Source organism: Melanerpes formicivorus, unplaced genomic scaffold, assembly GCF_026170545.1.
Source record: "Melanerpes formicivorus ecotype bairdi unplaced genomic scaffold, bMelFor1.0.p_v2 SCAF_32, whole genome shotgun sequence".
NCBI classification, from domain to species: domain Eukaryota; kingdom Metazoa; phylum Chordata; class Aves; order Piciformes; family Picidae; genus Melanerpes; species Melanerpes formicivorus.
The window spans coordinates 5,260,055-5,275,159 of record NW_027142384.1 but is presented as its reverse complement, the minus strand read 5'-3'; the positions used below and the strand labels follow the sequence as shown (position 1 = coordinate 5,275,159).

The 15,105-nt window shown below is 37.0% G+C and overlaps 1 protein-coding gene across 1 annotated transcript in view; it reads right to left on the bottom strand.

The window, feature by feature from the left end:
* LOC137449730 (dynein axonemal assembly factor 11-like) overlaps nt 1-14,081 on the bottom strand; it is a 45,044-nt gene extending 30,963 nt beyond the window's left edge. The window contains exons 1-5 of the mRNA XM_068155517.1: nt 13,842-14,081; nt 12,471-12,555; nt 10,916-10,975; nt 9,673-9,885; nt 8,776-8,945 (exon numbers count right to left, since the gene is read on the bottom strand). Of these exons, the coding sequence (XP_068011618.1) occupies nt 8,776-8,945; nt 9,673-9,885; nt 10,916-10,975; nt 12,471-12,505 (478 nt within the window). The 5' untranslated portion in view covers nt 12,506-12,555; nt 13,842-14,081. The remainder of the gene's footprint in view (nt 1-8,775; nt 8,946-9,672; nt 9,886-10,915; nt 10,976-12,470; nt 12,556-13,841) is intronic.
* Between the last annotated feature and the right edge of the window lie 1,024 nt (nt 14,082-15,105).

The window sequence follows — 15,105 nt, the reverse complement described above, 5'->3', positions numbered from 1 at the left end:
CCATTCTGCATAGTAACAGAGATTAAAGAAGGGTCACTGGCCTTCCACTACCTACCCATTTATTTCATATCAAATTGCAGGCTTTTTCAAATAATTACTTTTATAGATGTGCTTTTCCCTAGAACTATTAATTTTTTACCTCAGTACATAGCTTTTAATGAAGGTAATCAAGAAAAACAACCCAAAATAGTCTTGCTCTTGTTGTGTCCAGTTTCTTAAATGCATTGCACAGGAATACTTAGGATCACAGAATCACAGAATCACTAAGGTTGGAAGAAACCTCAAAGATCATCGCTAAAAACATGGATTTTATTTTCAACCCTTTTGCAATGATTCTCTGTGATAGTTCTGAAGAAAAGTAAAATTTGGAATGAGTTAAAATGGCTATACACTTGGGTGTGGTGGGTTGACCTTGACTAGCTGGCCCCTGCCCTCTCACCTGCTCCCTCACTAGCCCTCCTCAACAGGATAGGGGGAGAAAACAGGACAAAAAGCTGGTGGGTCAAGGTAAGGACAAGGAGGTCAATCACCAATTACTATCATGGGCAAAACAGATTCCACTTAGGTAGATTAGCTTAATTTATTGCCAAAAAAGCAGATTTAGGATAATGAGAAATAAGATCAGATCTAAACTCATTTTCTGGTCTTGTATGCCCAGATTTAAACCCCAGTTTGTTATAATGAGTATCTATGCAGGTTCTGATTTGCCAAATTAGTTAAGCTGTACTTGTTTGAGCAGGTAACTCCTCTCTTGGGACAAGCATAAAAGAGGCATTCTCCATGTACCAGTCACTGAAAAGCTCTCAGTGTATTTGTTTTCATCTTGTGATGAACAGCTTTGTTTATGACTCAGGGCTAGAGTATTCAGGAAGTCAGAAAACAGTACTTTGAAGCAAGTATTTGAAACATACTAGTCCTAACCTTGTGGTCTAGCACACATGGGGCAATATTAGATACTGCAGTAGGATAATCACACTGGTAACTTGTCCTTAAAACTGCAAGCTCTTCAGAATGAGTATCCAAGGTGCAGTGCTAAGTCTCTTGGATGCTCAAAATCTCAGCCTGTCATTGCAATATAGCTCTATCAGTTGTGCCTTCTTGCTTCTAACTTCCAGTATACTCAATTCAAAGGCTAAGAGGTCAGCCAGATTTTCATATTGCCCTTGAAATACACTGAACTCCTCAAACCTGACACTGTTTCAGACAAATATTATCCCATTGAGCATCACTTTGACCACATAAAAATTCAGATAAGCCCAACTGGTTTTAGTCTTAAAAGGATTTTAAATCTTGCGCACTCAGAAAAATTTTCTGATGCATGGAAAAAATGGTAATTCACAAATTCAGCATATTTTGGGTTTGGTTTGTTGTTATTAATAGTATTTATTATTATATTCTATGCTGGTAACTGTTACTTAATAAATAAAACAAAACGAGGGTTTCATGTTCACACCAAAGTATCAATAAATCCTCTTGCACAGAGCACACAATGTACAGGGCAGGCCATAAGATCACAAATAACAAACTAATTGAAATACATGCAGTTCCTAATAATAATCTTCATTATTGACTGCACCTTGGTATATAGGAAATAAATGCAAACAGGAAGTGCCAGAGATAAGGAAAAGTAAAAACAGCATGAGAAACCATAAAAAAGAAATAATTTAAAATGGAGAAACAGTTTTGCTCAGTGTTTATTAAAAAGTGCAAAGATGTTTAAAAACCACTGCAGCTAATTCACAATGAAATACATCAAAGAGCAGATTCTACAGAACTGGACTAAATGGCCATACCTGCATTCTGTACCAGTCAACCTTTGTATGGTTTGGCTTCTATGAGTAATGCTTCCAGGATAAATACAAAACAGATTTGCTTACAGACTCAGAATTTTTTAAGTAATGGGATACTGAAAATACCATCATCATGCTTGCTACTTTTCCCTTCAATACAAATGTTGTTGCTATAAAGCACTATGTATTATATACTCAAGATTGACCCTGAAATTCAGTTGAATGCAGCAAGAAGTAAGAGAATATAAAACAAAGTCTGAAAGTCTGGATTTAAATATTTAGGTTGCAAAATCTTGTCTTCCATTTTTTCAGCAGGCAGATCCCAGTTTCATGTTTTTATCCAACAAGACTGAATATATTGTGCTTCTTTACAAGCCTCAATACAACACTTCCTTTTATGTCCATTGGAATCTATGGAAGAGAACCTCCAAAGTCAAACAGACTAGTAACTGAATTGAACTTTGTTAATTCAGCAGTAATGAATATCACAGAGGGCTGCCAAATTTCCCCAGAACTTCCCTCTGTCCAGATCAGAAAAATTCTAATTTATTCACACTCAGATTCTAGCAATTCATTTTAGACCAAATTTCTGGCAAGGTGAATCAGCTTTTTCTTCAGTAGTTTACAGTGAACTAACTAGTTTACTGTGAAGTCGGGTTTTTCTAGTTTTCAGCATAATTGCTTTGAGGACTGCAAGGCAATTACACTCTTGGACTTTTCCATCAGCATTGGATTATTTTTTCTAGATTATTCTTCAAGAGAGTATTTAAAGATTCTTTATAATCCTTTAGTTTTAAAAGTGCATTTAATGATTGATGTGTCATAAGTAGTAATAGGACAGGTAACATATTTATACATATAGACAATGATATTTACTCTCAGTTGTCTCCATAGTTAAATAAAGAAGAAGAATTATTTAGTACTGACAAAATTATTCAGGTGCATTAACTACAAGTATATGTGAGGAGGAGTATTGTAACTACTATTATATTTACATAACACATCAGTTTTATGAAGAAGAAAATTCTATTGTCACCATTTATTGAAGCTATAAAACCTGGTCCTTGTCACATCAAATGGTCTGTCTTCATATAAAGCCAAATTAATGCCCTGGAAAAAAGTAAATGACTATATAAAATTGATAATTTGGGTGGCATTTCCAGCTTTGTGCTCATGCTGCTTATCATCAAAATATAACCAGCATGCATTTCTGAAAGAGAAATGTAGATTTTAACTTATTTTCAAGCACCTTTTTCTTCATTTAACTGTTTGTTTGGATTTTCAGTGCTAGAATTATGGCATCAACCTGCTTGAGTTTGTCTTAGACATAATGTTGGACAGTGCTCTTTCAGTTTCATTGACTCTTTCTTATGCCAGAACCTTTCCTTTGTGCACTTTTGTTGCAGAACTCAAATCTCTGCCATTATGCCTGCCAGCATGATGGCAGTCCATGGGCAGACCTATCCCTTCCATAAGCAGCATTTCATGTCTGACTGACTCTCTGGGGCTGTGATAGCATTGCATTTAGCACAGTAGGGAACAAGGAGACCAGAAGCAGCACTAGTTACAGAATGATTTAGTGGGCAATAGCATCCTTACATATTAACATTGTTTTGTTGCACAGGAAGATGAAATCCACACTGTCCTAGATAAACTGGGATACAGGGAGATATTTTAAGAAGCAGATTATTAAAAGCTTGGAGCTACAAGATAACAGGTTTAGGTTACCCACAGGTCGCACGTCTAATATATTCTGTGGCAGCAAAAATCCAAGAAGAAAAACAGTGTTCAGTGTTTCTGAAATTAGTACCTGCAGGTTTTGTATTTTTCACCTGAATCCAGGTAATTCAGATTCATTATTTCTTCTCCACATTCTGACTCCTGGCTTTCTCTATTTTTTTTTTTCTTCCATTTTTCTTTTCTTAATGCTCAGCATAAAGGCCAAAAGGCAATACGCACACATGATACAACACAGCCTCTGAAATATGGAACCACATGTACTCAGGTACTATCCAAACAACAGCATGTTGTTACAAGAAATTAACATAAATTATCAGAAGAAATCAGTTTTTCATAAAATCCTGATTCAGTGAAGATTGCAAACACTTTTAACCATCCATTTATCATCTAAAGCTGTGTAGGACATCAGAGACTGCAGGTACAGTAGTTGCTTCACATGACTGCTTTCACATAGTCATCAAGGAGTACAGCCTCACTCACAGTTTGACCACAATAAAAATACAGTCAACATGAATCTGGTTTTAACAGAATGCTAACAATTCTGTTATTTTTTTTCTTGACAGGAACAAATGTAACGATGGCCATAAGGAGGTATTGAGCAGTTTGATGCTGAAGAGCTGAGGAAAATAAATTTGAGAAGTAAAAATGAAAACTGTTAGTGAATTGATTTTGAAATACACAGTTGTAACTACTCCCCTTTTAAGTCTTCAGGAAATGCAAAAACTAGGTTGTTTTGAAATGCTAGATGTCCTATCTTGCAGTAATTTGGGCCAGTCTGTATTTAGTTTATTCCTGTTGGGCAACAAGTCCAAAGTTCCTCACTCCATCCCATTGTACTTCTTTGGTTAACATTGATACTGTCTTTCAAAATCAAAGTTAGCTTTAATGCTCTGGTGTTGCAGCCCTTAGTTAAACAGTCCCACTGACTTTAAGAAGTGCTAGATGTAGCATCCACTGCTTGGCAGGCTAGATCAGTAGACTGTACTTTTCATCACAGGCTTTAGTAAGTCTGCAGTGTGATCAAATGTCTGCATACCATTTTGAAATGCTCAGGGTGAACATCCTCTTTTCAAGGACTGACTGAAAGGTTTTGCAGGTTGTGTCTGACGCTGTGCAGCTGCTTTTAGATCTCAGAAGTTGAACTGCACTCTTCCAGTGAACTGATGAATGAGACTGTTTTATCAACACTATAAGGAACATAAACCTAAACACAGCTCCACCCACTTCCTTCTTTTAATAATTTCAAAATAAACAGGTAAAGAAAAATACAGACCCAGGACTGTGATGGCCAAGTACATCAACTCTCTTGTTTTAAGGGTCCTGAGCGTCACTAAAACTTAGAATTGCATGATAAACTGAAACTGGAGAGTGAAGAAGAGGATTGACTGAAAAAAAAATGAAAGTGGGAGAAGATTCTGTTTCCCAGGTATTTTGGACTACTACATGTTGATGCTGCATTATGCCTGCTACACAGCACCTGGCCTACTATTCAGTTTAACCTGGAAAAAAGAGAACTTGATTTGCCCATTATAAAAAAACATGTTTTCTCTGTGCTGAGGCATACTAGTTGTTTAACAGTTTACACTCTTTAGCAACTGCTGTCAAACAACAAAAAAATATTTCATCCATGTAAGATTAGAGAGGAGTTTTAGAGAGCAAAGTGGAGTAATCACAGTGGAAACTGCAAGGGGCCTGCAACTAAACCATTTAATGAGAAGTCCTGGGAAACTCTCTGGCATGCTTGAACCTTGTTTTGTTACAGGGCTCACCCCAAAATGTAAGGAATTCTTTCTACACTTAAACGTATACTCACCAATTATTCTTTCTTTCCAATCATTTTCTGAAGGAAAAAAAAAACAAACACACCATACATTTTTAAAACAGTTTGTTATAATGAGTCTCTATGTAGGTTCTGATTTGTCAAAATTAGTTAAGCTATAGTCATACTTGTTAGAGCAGGTAATTCCTCTCTTGGGACAAGCATAAAAGAGGTATTCCCTGTGTAGCAGTGACTGAAAAGCTCTCAGAGTGTATTTGTTTTCATCTTGTGATGAACAGCTTTGTTTATGACTCAGGGCTAAAGTATTCAGGAAGTCAGAAGCAGTACTTTGAAGCAAGCATTTGAAACACACTAGTCCTAATCTTGCGGCCTTCATTTAACTGTGAATAATGACATAAAAACAAGGTGTAACATACCATCCTTGAGTATCTAAGCCCCTTGGATGCTCAAAATCTCAGACTGTCATTGTAATATGGCTCTCCAGGTTGTCCCTTCTTGTTTCTACACTAATTCAAAGGCTAAGAGATCTGCCAGATTGTCTTGGTGCCCTTGGGAAACACTGAACTCCTGAACCTTGACACGGTTGCAGAAACAAACAATATCCTTTTGAGCATCACTTTCACCACATAAAATTCAGATAGGCCCAAATGGTTTTAGTTTTAGCAGCACTTTAGATCTTACACACTGATAAGAATTTGCCACTGTGTAAAAAGGGCTTTCAGCATGGAGGCGTATGCGTGAGCCTCCTCTAAAGATGTAATTCAGACCTTCTGTATATGCAAGTCTTTTTCTCCAGAAGGATTTAGAAGCTACAGCTCTGTGCAAAACTTTGAAATAAAGCAACCTGAAACAGCAACATCAGCATGTTAAATCAATTCCTCAGGCTGATTTAATATTTCTAAGACATATCAGGCTACAGTATAAGTCAAAGGCCTTAAAGCTCTGTCCTGAACCTTGCAGGTGCATTGTGGTAATGGAGTCAAGTCATACCAATTCTGTAGACCCTGAAAGGTGGTGATGTGGATAGCAGCATAGTTAGCTGGTTTTAATTTTTCCAGACAAACTAAAAAAGCTTAGTTTGGTGTCCTGGGACTGGACTTCAGTGCAAGGCTTGAAAGCACACCTTTGGATTCAGAAGTTACTACTCTTTCTCTGTCACTGCATCTTTATGTTATGGCATATTAGATTTAACTTACTTTGCTGCTAGCAAATAGGTGTTACAGAAAATTTTCATGAATAATCAGTAATGCCAAAGCATCCATTAATTACTTCAGATCATCACTTCTATCTTTTGACATGAAAACAACAGGAATCTCCCATTTCTCAAAACAAAATTTCCAAATTGTATGTTCATCACATATAAATCCATCATGACACTGGAGCCACTTACCAAAACTTTGTTGTTTTGAAAGACGTGTTAAGACTGAAGAAAGACGACACAGCAGCATCTTGGGACAACAAAACTGTGAAATTTAAATGCAAAATCCTGTAACTGATTGAAGGTTACATTCTGGCCCTATACGCCCACATGTTGCTCTTATTAGCATCATTAAGAGCCATGGAAGCATATTCAAGGATGGATTTTGGTCCTCCAATGTGCCTTAGTAAAATATTGTGTGTTTGATATAAAGAAAGACTGTACTTACAAGCTAAAATTGTCAGCAACAAAGTGGCAGACAATCCTCCCAGAAAATACCTGAGAACATAACAATACCCATAAAGGTTAGAAAAAGGCAAGGGATACATTTTGGGTTAATGGAGGTGAAACTGGGTGGGAGGATGAGAGAAGGTTCTTGCAGATGAACTCTCTGAACTCTGCTAAGTGAACTGCAATTTGAAACTTTAAATTACTTAAGCCATAGAGGATAACCTAGAAATGAAAACCTCAGTATTCCCAGGTTGAGAGAAGTGCTCATTTTGGTCACTTAGAAAGACACTGATCCCTTCTGATTCTTCTCAGCCTTTCAGAACACCTGTCCACACACACTTAACAAAGTAGTTTTTACATGTGCATACATATTTATTTTTGCACATATCTATACAGCTCAGATATTGCCTGCATCAACTATCACACAAAAACTTATTTTTATACTAAGATACATCTTAGAAAATGTCACCCTTAATTTATGTTTTATTCAGTAGTTGAAATGGAGTAAGCACTAATATCAGAAAAAAGCAAATAAAGGAGGTAAAAATTACCTTGTATCTATCGAAATGATTAAACACATGATCAGTACACCCATCTGAGAGAGGACACTTCGCACTGTCCTGGATTCTAAAACAAAAAATAGGAAAATCATGAGTTTTCAAGAAACTAAACAGGAGGTGTTTGCAAAGACTACCTTAGCCTCAGTTTCTTCAGTTTCTTCTTGAGTTTGCCTAGGTTGATTCAATGCAGAAACCTAATTTCCATGCTCTGTGTGTCTCTCGGGAGTCTTTCCCCCCCTACAAACACAGAGACACTGTGCTCTCCATGCTCTCAGAAAACAAGCCTTTCTGAATCACTGCCTAGTTCAGGTTTTGTTCCCATGCCCTTTCCTCCATTTTCCTCTTCAGTACACTTTTTTTCTTTTCCATTTATCACTTGAAAACAATAGAGGAAAAGATGTCAGCAGGGAGGAATGAAGAAGTAAAATCAAATCTAATATTTTGTTATTTTTAATCAGCTATTTAAAATGTACGTTTCAAGAAATAAATTCTGTTCTGCAAGGGGCAATATCAACATTCTTAATGTATTTTCTATTCACTCTAAAAATGAGGCATTTCAGAATAAGAATGTCACATACTTGCACTGCTCGAAGTCTTTTCATTTGCATTTAACTTAAATGGAGAGCTGGATTGTGAATCACAGAATGGCTTCCCAGGCTGAAGAAATTCCTCATCTTTGGTGAGAGAGGCTCCATTAGATGCTGGAGTCTGCCTTTGTGGCACATAGCTGTCATATTCACAAGAAAAGTCTGAATCACCTGAAAAAAAGTGCATATGTAACTGAGACTGCACAAAAGAAGAGCTTTAATACTTGGTGTTAGTGATTTTTGCAGGGGGAAGAAAAGAATGAATGAATCATAGGGAAGCTTCCAGATTGTTAGGGGTAGGGAATTGTAGGTGCAGTGTGTGCAGGAGAAAATATGCAGAGAAAGACAAAACTGAAGTTATTAAAACAGCCAGGTATAAAGCAAACAGTGCCAGATATTAATGACACCACCTTAAATGGCACTGGTGATTACTCTGGATTCACATTCAGTCTAAAAATGCCTTTTTGGCACAAAGGCCTTTGTGAACTTGTACTCTTGCGTTAATGGCAGGCGCACAATTCACCTCTTACACTTTTGATGTTCATCTATTCTTTACCTGCACATCTTGGCAAAGATCCCATGTATAATCTATAGGAAATGATACTCAAGTCCCACTAAATATAGACTACAATGCTGTAGCTCAATTACTTGGTACCTGGTCAGGGCTTACCAATATCACTCTGACCTGCTTCTAGCTTATTGCATCCATAAAGCCGAGGATCATCTACATGGGAGGAATTCATATCGCTGAGGATAGTGCTGCTGAGCCATGAACTGGAGGCACCAAGACTGAATAAACTGTCAAGAGAGCGACGGATTTTCTTCCTTCGCCTGAATATGCTAGAAAGAAAAGACATTGTCAAGGGACAGAGCAAGGGCAGAGCTTTACAGCTTGCATGACTGAAATGAAAGACCAGGTTTTGGGTTATGTCTCTAGACCTATTCTTGACTCTGGGCTTGTCACCAAAAATGACTGCTGCACACTGCAATAATGTGAGGGAATGTATTAGCAGCATGGCAATATATCATGCTGTTGTGATACCAAATGATATTACAGTTATTGGGCTCTGATACTGCCCTGAGTGGTCTCATGCTACCCATGAGTTTTACCCTACCATATCCCATCTGATGCAGCCTGAATCCAGTATTTCTACTTTTTTTTTTAATGACATTTTATATATCTTCCTAAACTGCTGTTCTTCTGAAATCACAAGAGATTTTTCCCTGAATAAAAGTTCCAGAACCAGACCTTTAAGATATATGAATTTCCACACCTTTTTCTTATTCCTTATAATGGTAATGATTCAATGATGAAATGGGCTGTAATTTTCTTTTTACATTATTGCACATAACTCCAGTTACAGCAACACCAGTGTACTGAGGAGTGCTTGGGTAGAAAGATTAGACATGACTCTCTAAACTAAGTGAATTGAGATGTTCCCATTAAGAAGCAACATTGATCTTATGCCAAGCAAAACACAGGCAGCCACAGTGGTACCTCCAGATGAATTTAGAGACGTGGAGGCATTGGCCAACATTCAGTAAAATCTGCATATAGTTCTCTTACCGAACTAAATTCTCTTTGTATGTAACACTTGTCTGGGTTGATGTCAGTGTTACATTACCCTCTTCATCAGACAGAAAACTGTCTTCTGTCAAAACATAATAACCATTAGAAAGCAGTCGAGGGCTGTGGCGACATGTGGAAAGAAAGCCTGTCAGAGGACTTGTGGAACAACACTTGTAGGCAGGGTCATCATCCAAAAAGGCACAAGCGTAACTGCAAAGGAGAAATGAAACCCTATGATTTAGTGAATGTCTAGAAAGAGCAAACCCATGATTTAATAATAATGAATTTACTTTACCAGCTAATGGAGTCTGGTAATGACACAGATTTAAAATTAATGTTTATAACAATATTACTTCTGGATTTAGGGAGTTTCAGTCTGCTAGAGTGTGCTTGCATCACACTTTCCAGAGATTCTGATTACAGGAGAGTTTCATGCTGGCTGAAGCATTTCATGAATGCATGGAACTTGCTTGAATTGAGAAGTGTGCATGGTGTATTTCTGTGGCAGTGCTTTTGAAAAGGAGTGCTGCCACATCTACGCCTAACTAGAGACATCGGAGGTAATCCTGTATTTTGCTTCCCTGAGTAGTTACTCTGCATGGTGAATGCCTGAGTGACTCCGAACCAGGCAAGATTTATTTGCTTCTTATAATCTAGCCATACTTCATGAAGGCCTAAAGATATACATGACTTTTAATTCTTATAAATCCATGCTGCTAGACCAACATGGGATAAATCTACACATGTTGATAACTTCACCTAGAACTGAAATGTAGCACAGAAAAAATATACTACATGGTATTTAAAAAAGGAGTGAGTAGTGATAGAGGTGAATCTAAATGTCTTAGACATTTTTGTTTACTCAAAGAAAATAGAATTTTTGGTTACTCAATTTCTCCTCAACATCTTTTGAGTCCCAAGTGGCCATGCAGTAGTATCCCATGGAAAGAAAGGAAGACATTGGATTGATTCAGTGGCTGACATGGGTTTCAGAAGCAGGTTTAACTGTCCCATATGGCATGTCACAGAGGGGTACCATAATTTCAGTGGTGGGAAACCCAGATGGAACAGACGTACTCCGTAACCTTTTAAGTACAAAGCCTGTGCTTCCAGTTTCCGTGGCAGTACTTCTGAACTTCCATTTCCATTAATAACAGTGTTGCAATTCTAAGGGGGGCCAGAGATTTTACAAGATCTATAACAAAAAAAAAAATTTAAAAAGTATACTTTTCCCCAATACCTTGGAAAAACACGTTTTGAGAAGTTGCATCTGTGTTCTCCATTAAACACTGTTGAACCTGTAAAGGGAAGGGCCAAAAAAGAAGTTATTATCATACCCAGAGACAGCTCAGTTGACAGCTCTTCACTGACAGCTACTTTGTGCATATCAAAAAGAGACTAAAAGAAGCTTAAAAAGAAAAGGAATTTAAGGGAAAGATTAAATGAGATAAAAGAGCTAAAAGAATGGGGGGAAGACATAGTAGGACAATACAATACAGAATGAGAGCAAATCGATCAGGTACTTGTACTCTGCACAGTTTACAGTCTTCAGAGAAATAATTATGGACACAAATACAATAGTTGCAGTAATTTTAATGTTTTGTTTTGTCATTTTCTGGGTTTTGTGTGGGGTTTTTTTTGTTTGTTTGTTTTTTGTGTGGGGGGGTTTTTTTGTTGTTGTGTTTTTTCCGCCCACAACCAGTATATGTGCTGGTAATGGATACAGTGTAAGATGGATGAGCCACCATTACAATATATTTCAGATTAAAATTGCAATCAACAAAGCAGGCCCTGGGATATCAACAGTGACAAAGATTTGACAATATTGTGTCAAGAGTCTAAGGAAATAAGATTTGTCTGGATTACCATGGCTCACGTCTGGAAAGTGCTGCCAGGTGTTCCACATTTGACAGAATCAATGTTATGAAATATGAGCAATGCCTATCCATTGGGTGAATTTATAGCTGTTATTACATGGAAAGATTAAAAATAGGACATTTCCCTACACTACCTTTACCTCCTGTGTACTTTTAGAACATCATCCTTACAACACTGTTAGTACATGCCCATAATTCACCTATGAGAGGTCTAAAAGAAAATATGTATTTTTTTTCTTTTTTAATGTTCTGTTATGAGCTGAGGCAAAGCAAGGACATGAAGGTCAATTTTTTTTCCACTTTGGTAATATTGTTTATCTTCATTTGGAGCTCAGTTGTCAGTCACAACCAGGATGTGAAGACTAAATGAGCCTTGGCAAAAGGCAGGGTCACCAAAAAAGGGTAAAACCTCCTAGGGTATTTTTCACCAAACTCCCATGCATACTGCTTCTCCTACACTTTGAAAAAAAAACCCAACCTGTATCACTTCACGAGAAAATTATGCTCTAACCCTTGCAGAAAGCAGCTTGAGGAGGAGACAACTGAAAGAAACTTATTAGAGGTATGAAGAGATGAAGTATCATTGTTCAGAATGCCACAGAGCAAGTTGTACAAAAACTGAGAGCAGTGGTGCATTTCATAGACTGACATGTGGAAGACCTATTTTTTTCAGATACAATTAGCTCCTAAAAGAATTCCTTTTAGACAAAATCATTACTTTCAATTTAGCAAAAACGTTATACTCAAACCCATGAAATTAATCTAAACTCTAAATGAAAATATAGGAAGAACTCAATAGATGGTTTGTAGATCTGGATGTAAATTAAAACCTGCAAAATCCCAAATCTTGTCAAGACCCCCTCTACAACAGATTTTTTTATTTCAAAGCTCAGGCAAATGTGCACAAATTTACTTCCTTTTGGTGTTGATGTATCATGTGATACTCCATACATCTTGGAAAGATTGTTTCATACACCTTGGGGCAACAGGCAATCTAGATTATCTGCAAAAGAGTTTAAAAAGAAACAGAAGTATGTTTTGTCTCGTTTGAAAATCATGATGTGTAAGATATTATCATCAATAGATATCATACCATTAATTATCATATATACTCACTTAAACAAGAGGGATCGATTCTAGGGCAGATTTGTTTGGAAAGGGATGCAGACGTGTGCCTCAGCACCAGTTTATATATATTGCAATTCTTTAATAATCCGAGAGTGAAACTTTCCAGCAATGGAAACCCCTAACACACTTGTACTGCATGTGATTTTCTCAGTTATGATAACACAATGTAGCAAGACTAAGAATAAGGAACTTTTAAGAGTTTTAAAAGTGAGTGATATACATAGACAAATGTACCACTGGGTAGGCAATTACTTTCTGTCTTTTGTAGGACAGTTAATGGGCAGTTGCAATTTGCTTTCAAACTCTTTTAAGTAATAAGACCAAGTTTCTACAACCAGTCATAGAACAAGTACTCTGATGGAATTTTTTGCTATCCTTGATCATGAATATGTTTAATTCTGAAAATCATAATTTAATCAATGCATGGAAACATCATGTTGTGGACAATGCTACAGTGTTCTGCTTTCATTTAATATTCAGGCCCATTTCTGGGCTATTAATAGCGTGAGAAGCATCTCAACTACCACTACGCATTGACTCAGCAGTATTTTATCTGTAATCAACAAAAGGAGCATTAATACAGAACCTTTAAACTATGACATGAGAAAGGCCAGCAGCTTTAAGAAATCTCACTAGAAGTGATTCTGAGGTAAATGTGGTAATATTTTCTGCCAAGAATACGAATACAAGTTTATGACAACAACCCCCCTTGAGTTTCAAAACACCCAAATCCCATGTCACGCTATAAAAATGAAAGTCACTGTACAAAACAGTATGTTTTCATCACCTTTTCCATCAAAAATCAAATTAATCTTTAAACCAGTGATGTCCTTAGCTGGCAGCTAGCAACTCCCTGTCCATGTTTACATTCCAAATATTTATGCTAATGCATACTAAATTCTAGTGCTAATTATTAAAGCAGCTGAAGTCCAGGCAGACAGTTTTAGTCTACTGTACCTCCAAATGCCTACAAAGATGGATTTATTTGTTCACACATCAGTCATTTTTGAAGAGCAGTCTAGTTTTAATCTCTTTGCAGGTAATGATAACAGTGTTCACAAACCCACAAAAGTTACTGAAGTACAGAAATTAATCCAAAGCTTAGTTATTCCTTAGCTGACAAGTAAATTAAGAGTTAAAAATGCATAAAATCTTCCAAACCTGGAAAGATCCATTTCACTACAAACACATGTGTGAAAAAAATTTTCTCATCATCAACATGAGATCCTCTGAGATGTGAAGTGGAGGGTGCTCCTTTCTGCAGCTTCCAGGAAGAGATCGGCCCTGGGTCTTTGGAAAGGCAAGTCTATCAAGTCCCCTGTTTCCTTTTGAAAACAGCCCGTGCAATCAGCGGCACAGAGGCAGAATGAGGTCATGCTTCCTGTAAAGCAGCCTCACATCAGAAGCACTCAGTTTGAAAAGCAAACTGAGGATTAAGTTTAGCCCAGTGAACGCTCTTGCAGGCTGCTGCCAAAAAGATACACTGTAAATAACGTTTAGTTCCAACGGTCATGTGGAGAAGACAAATCCTCTTCTCATAAAGAAAAAAGACACAGATTTTTGTTTCAGCTTCACTTTTCTACCTCACTCAGAAAAATTTAAAGTGGTATATCCAAATCACTCCATTTGTCGAAATACTTGTGAGCCTTATGAGCTTTGATGTAGGAAAATGATCCAGCTACCAAAAAAATCCATGTACAGTAACAGGACATTTTGCAAAAGCATTATTAGAGATCAGAGTTGTTTAAGTGTCACAGTCAAAAATATTATTGCAAATATATATCACGCAATGTGAAGACCAGTCCCTATGAAAAGAGAAAGGAATAAAGCCATTTGTAAATATATTAATCATTCCACTCTATACATTTCATATTATGCAAGTTATCAATTCATCATACCTTAAATCATATAAAGTCGTAGAATTATTGAATCTACAAGGTTGGAAAAGACCTCAAAGATCATCAAGTCCATCCTGTCACCCAAATTCATGTCAAATTCATGTAAGATAAATGGAGCCACACAATCAGAATTATTTGGCTGTAGAACTATTACACACAGAAGTAATACAAATCAGCTGCTTCACACTGAAGATATAACCTTAGGGGCAAAACTTCACCTCCAGACAAATAAGCAAACAATGGTAGTAGATATCTTTCCTGTTGCCTGTGTGTATCACTGACTGAAAGAAAGCATAAATCCAGTAACATATGGTTGATTTGATTTTTTTTTTCCCCTGGAGAAAGAAAAATACTTCCAGTGATAACAAAGGAATGTAAAGTTCTCAGACAAAAGAGAAGGAAACAAACACAGGAATTAAGCAATTTTTAAAAGGGCTTCTGTTTGGGAGCTAAACTGAAATGAAGATTTTAAGATCATTTTGCTCGAACGTGACAAAACAAGGTGATGCTCATTCTTTACACGATCT